This window comes from Morone saxatilis, unplaced genomic scaffold, assembly GCF_004916995.1.
Source record: "Morone saxatilis isolate NCDOM2014 unplaced genomic scaffold, NCSU_SB_2.0 Contig4, whole genome shotgun sequence".
NCBI lineage: Eukaryota > Metazoa > Chordata > Actinopteri > Moronidae > Morone > Morone saxatilis.
The window spans coordinates 14,112,902-14,116,162 of NW_023339984.1; the positions used below are offsets into that span (position 1 = coordinate 14,112,902).

Sequence of the window (3,261 nt, forward strand, 5' to 3'; positions counted from 1 at the left end):
CTGCAGGTACCCCTTGAAATGGTATAAATGTGTTCTTTCTTTTCACTTTGTACCCTTTCTGTTAGTCAAAATGTACACTTTTGACCTCTTAAAGACCAACTTGTACTTTTGAGGGAACATTCTTCAAAAGTGTACCGTACAAAACTGTTCTTGTCTCGTACCTTTATTTTTGTGTGTGTGAGCAAGCCCTCATACTCTGTATACAAGACCATGTTTGTATGTATCTTTGTATGAATAAGGAATTATCTAAAATAAGGAAATCTATAAAATATAAAAAAATAAAATAAATAAGCGTATAAACGTGAAATCTCGTTCTCCCTTTTGATATTTTTGTCGCCACTTTCTCTTATTTTCGCGGTTTTATGGCGCATTCTCGGTGAATTTATGGCGCGGCGCTGCGCAACAGCACCCCCTGTCTCATGTTGACCACGCTGCTTTTTCCCGCCACGGTGGGTTTTCCCGCCATCGTCATCAAACGCTTCGAGTGACGTGAAATCTCGCGTTAGAAAACGGCAGCGATGAGATCATCCCGTTTGAGGAAATCCCGTTTGACTTCCCGTGAGACTTCATTTGGGAATAACTTTTAAATTTAAATATTATTTTCGGTATTATTGATCCTCCTGGACAATAATATACATTTGAATTATGTAATTTGTCAAATTTAATATTTTTAAATATATAATTTAGAGAATAAAAGCCTTACATTAAATTAGTTTTCTATAAGGCTGTAAATAAAAATGTTTATTAAAGTTTTTTTGTTTAAAATTGTTATATAAACTCTAATATCTGCTGAGCTAGTTACTGACTTATCTTATATACGTTGTACGAGTTGTATTTTACTTCTCTTTATTGTACAGTTTGTCTAAATTTGTTCACTTGTCTCAATAAAGTAAGAAAACTCACATTTTTCTGATATTCAGCGGCAAAACCGAGAGCTTCTTCTTTAAACTTTACCACTAAAAACTAATAAAATAAAAAAATATCTAATTTATTCTGTTCCTTTTCTGAAAAGAAGAAAAAATGAGAGATTAAATCAAACAAAAACGTCACTCAGCTGTAATTGTGAGGCCAAAATGTGTATATTAAAACATAAAATATTTTTTATTTCACCAATAAAAACATTTCCAGGATATCTACAATAAACCAGACCGATCGCGGCGTCATTTAATCCGACTGGGAACAGTTTTCTTTTGGGAAACAAACATCCTTTTCTTGATTATTTAAACAGACCTGAAAGCAATTTATTAAATTAAATACTGTTACGTTAAAAAGTAAAGCTTTTATATACTGTATTCCCATTTCCCCTTTACAGTAGTGTTTGTTACAGCTGGTGTGTTCATTTCAATCCAATTGTTTCAGGGTTTGTTTCTCCTCAAAAACCAAACGTCACCACAAAATGTAAAATAAAAAAAATATGCACCACATATTTTTAAAAAGCTCTTATGTTGAAGGAAAACTCAGCAGGAGAACAGAGAACACCAGAGATATTTCTTTCCTGAATGTTAGCACCTGTTTTCAAAAATCCTTCGCATGATGGTGGTTTTCTTTCACCCTTCCTCTTCCTCCTCTTCCTCCTCTTCTCCAGCGGCTTGTAAAGTAACAAACGTCATTTGGCTGTCGGCAGATTCATTCCCACCTTTTTGTCTCGAAATGGCTTCTTCCAAACATTTCACTTTGAACTAAACCTTTAAGACTGTTTGTGCTTTGCCCGGTTGTTAAATCTCTATTTGCTGAAGAACTAAACCCCAAAAAAAAAAAAAAAAAAGTAAAGGGAAGAGCACACACGTATAAAGTGGAATCTTTTTTTTGTTAAATTAATAAAAAATGAACTGAATTCATCTGCGAGATTCATGATTTTCTCTTCCTGCGACTTTCTTTCTTTCCGAAACAATTAAAAACACCGTGAGTTCATATAAAACGTCCTTTTTCTTTTTTATGTTTTATCATCAAGTCCATAATTCAGATTCACAATAGATGATCGAAAAGGAGAAAGAAGTCTTTAAGTTTCTTTCTTCTGTCTTCTTTTTAGTATCATTATTCACCCACGCGTCCGTACGTCTTTTAAAGTTTGCAGTCTTCAGAAGCCGATCGCAGTAAAAGCACATCGTAGTGACGTTCAAATACTCTCCTGCGACTCGTGTTTGTCGTTCCGTTACGTGCCGATAACCTGAGCCTGATCGTTCGTCCGTTCGTTCCTCTGTTCATTTGCATTTCGTGTGTTATTCGTATGTGTTCTTTGTCTTTTATGTGCGGCACTCGTCCGTCAGATGCGTCCTTATGTGACCGTGGTGGAGTTCTGCCCTCGGATGGCGCACCAGGCCATGAACACGTCTCTGTGGAGGAGGAATTAAACACATTAAACACTAAAAACCTTGTTTGACTCTCATCCTTTCATCATTTTCAGGAGATAAAGTTCACATATGGAACATGAAGAATCTTATATATGTGATAATAACAGCATTAAGGAGTTTCTAAAACTAGAATATGATGTTTAATATAACCAGATGCTTCAAAAACCCAATAATAATAATAATAATAATAATAATAACAAGACTTAAAGCAAGAGTCCAATCACTACGGTCGATATTGAAACATCAGATCAATAAATTAAGGTCTGTACTCGATGAATGTGTCGCAAAATGGGCTGAAATTAATAAAGAAATAAAGAAATAAAGCTGTTTAACCGTCAGTGAGTGTAATTCTGTAAATATAATCATTTTATGGTTTACGCCTCGTCAGGGTTTGTGTAAAGTATTCAACTTATCTCCGCTGGTGCTTTTATGTTAGAGGAGAATAAATCACAGCTCAGTGATATTTAATGTTTTAATTTTAATTGATTAACACACTCACTAGCTGTGTTTGAACACTTTATACTAATAACCACTGAAGTATCCTGAGCTCACGTTGTGTTAGAGCTCAAACAGCTGGTTTTATAATTAATCGACTGACTGAAAACAAATCAGGAATTTAATTATTTACATTTTTTTAAGGCTAAAATGTTCTGCTAACAGCTGTAACTGCTTTTCAGACTAATTAAAAAAAATATCTGCAGATTAATTGTAAAGTAAAATAATTAAAATAACGGTTGCTCGTCCCAATTAGACAACAATCCTTATAAACCATAAAAATATTAACGGATCAAACATCAAAACCTCCAGACTGCTAAAAGTAAAAACCTTTAAAAGCTCCACATTTCTCCAAAACTACAGAAAAAACTCCTAAAAACTTTCTTGAAACCAAAAACTAAACAATCAACAAATT

The 3,261-nt window shown here is 34.0% G+C and overlaps 1 protein-coding gene across 1 annotated transcript in view; it reads right to left on the bottom strand.

The window, feature by feature from the left end:
• Window positions 1-1,057: 1,057 nt before the first annotated feature.
• LOC118338490 (TOX high mobility group box family member 4-like) overlaps window positions 1,058-3,261 on the bottom strand; it is an 8,704-nt gene continuing 6,500 nt past the window's right edge. Inside the window, 1 exon segment of the mRNA XM_035675800.1 lies at window positions 1,058-2,333. Coding sequence (XP_035531693.1) covers window positions 2,276-2,333 — 58 coding nt within the window. The 3' untranslated portion in view covers window positions 1,058-2,275.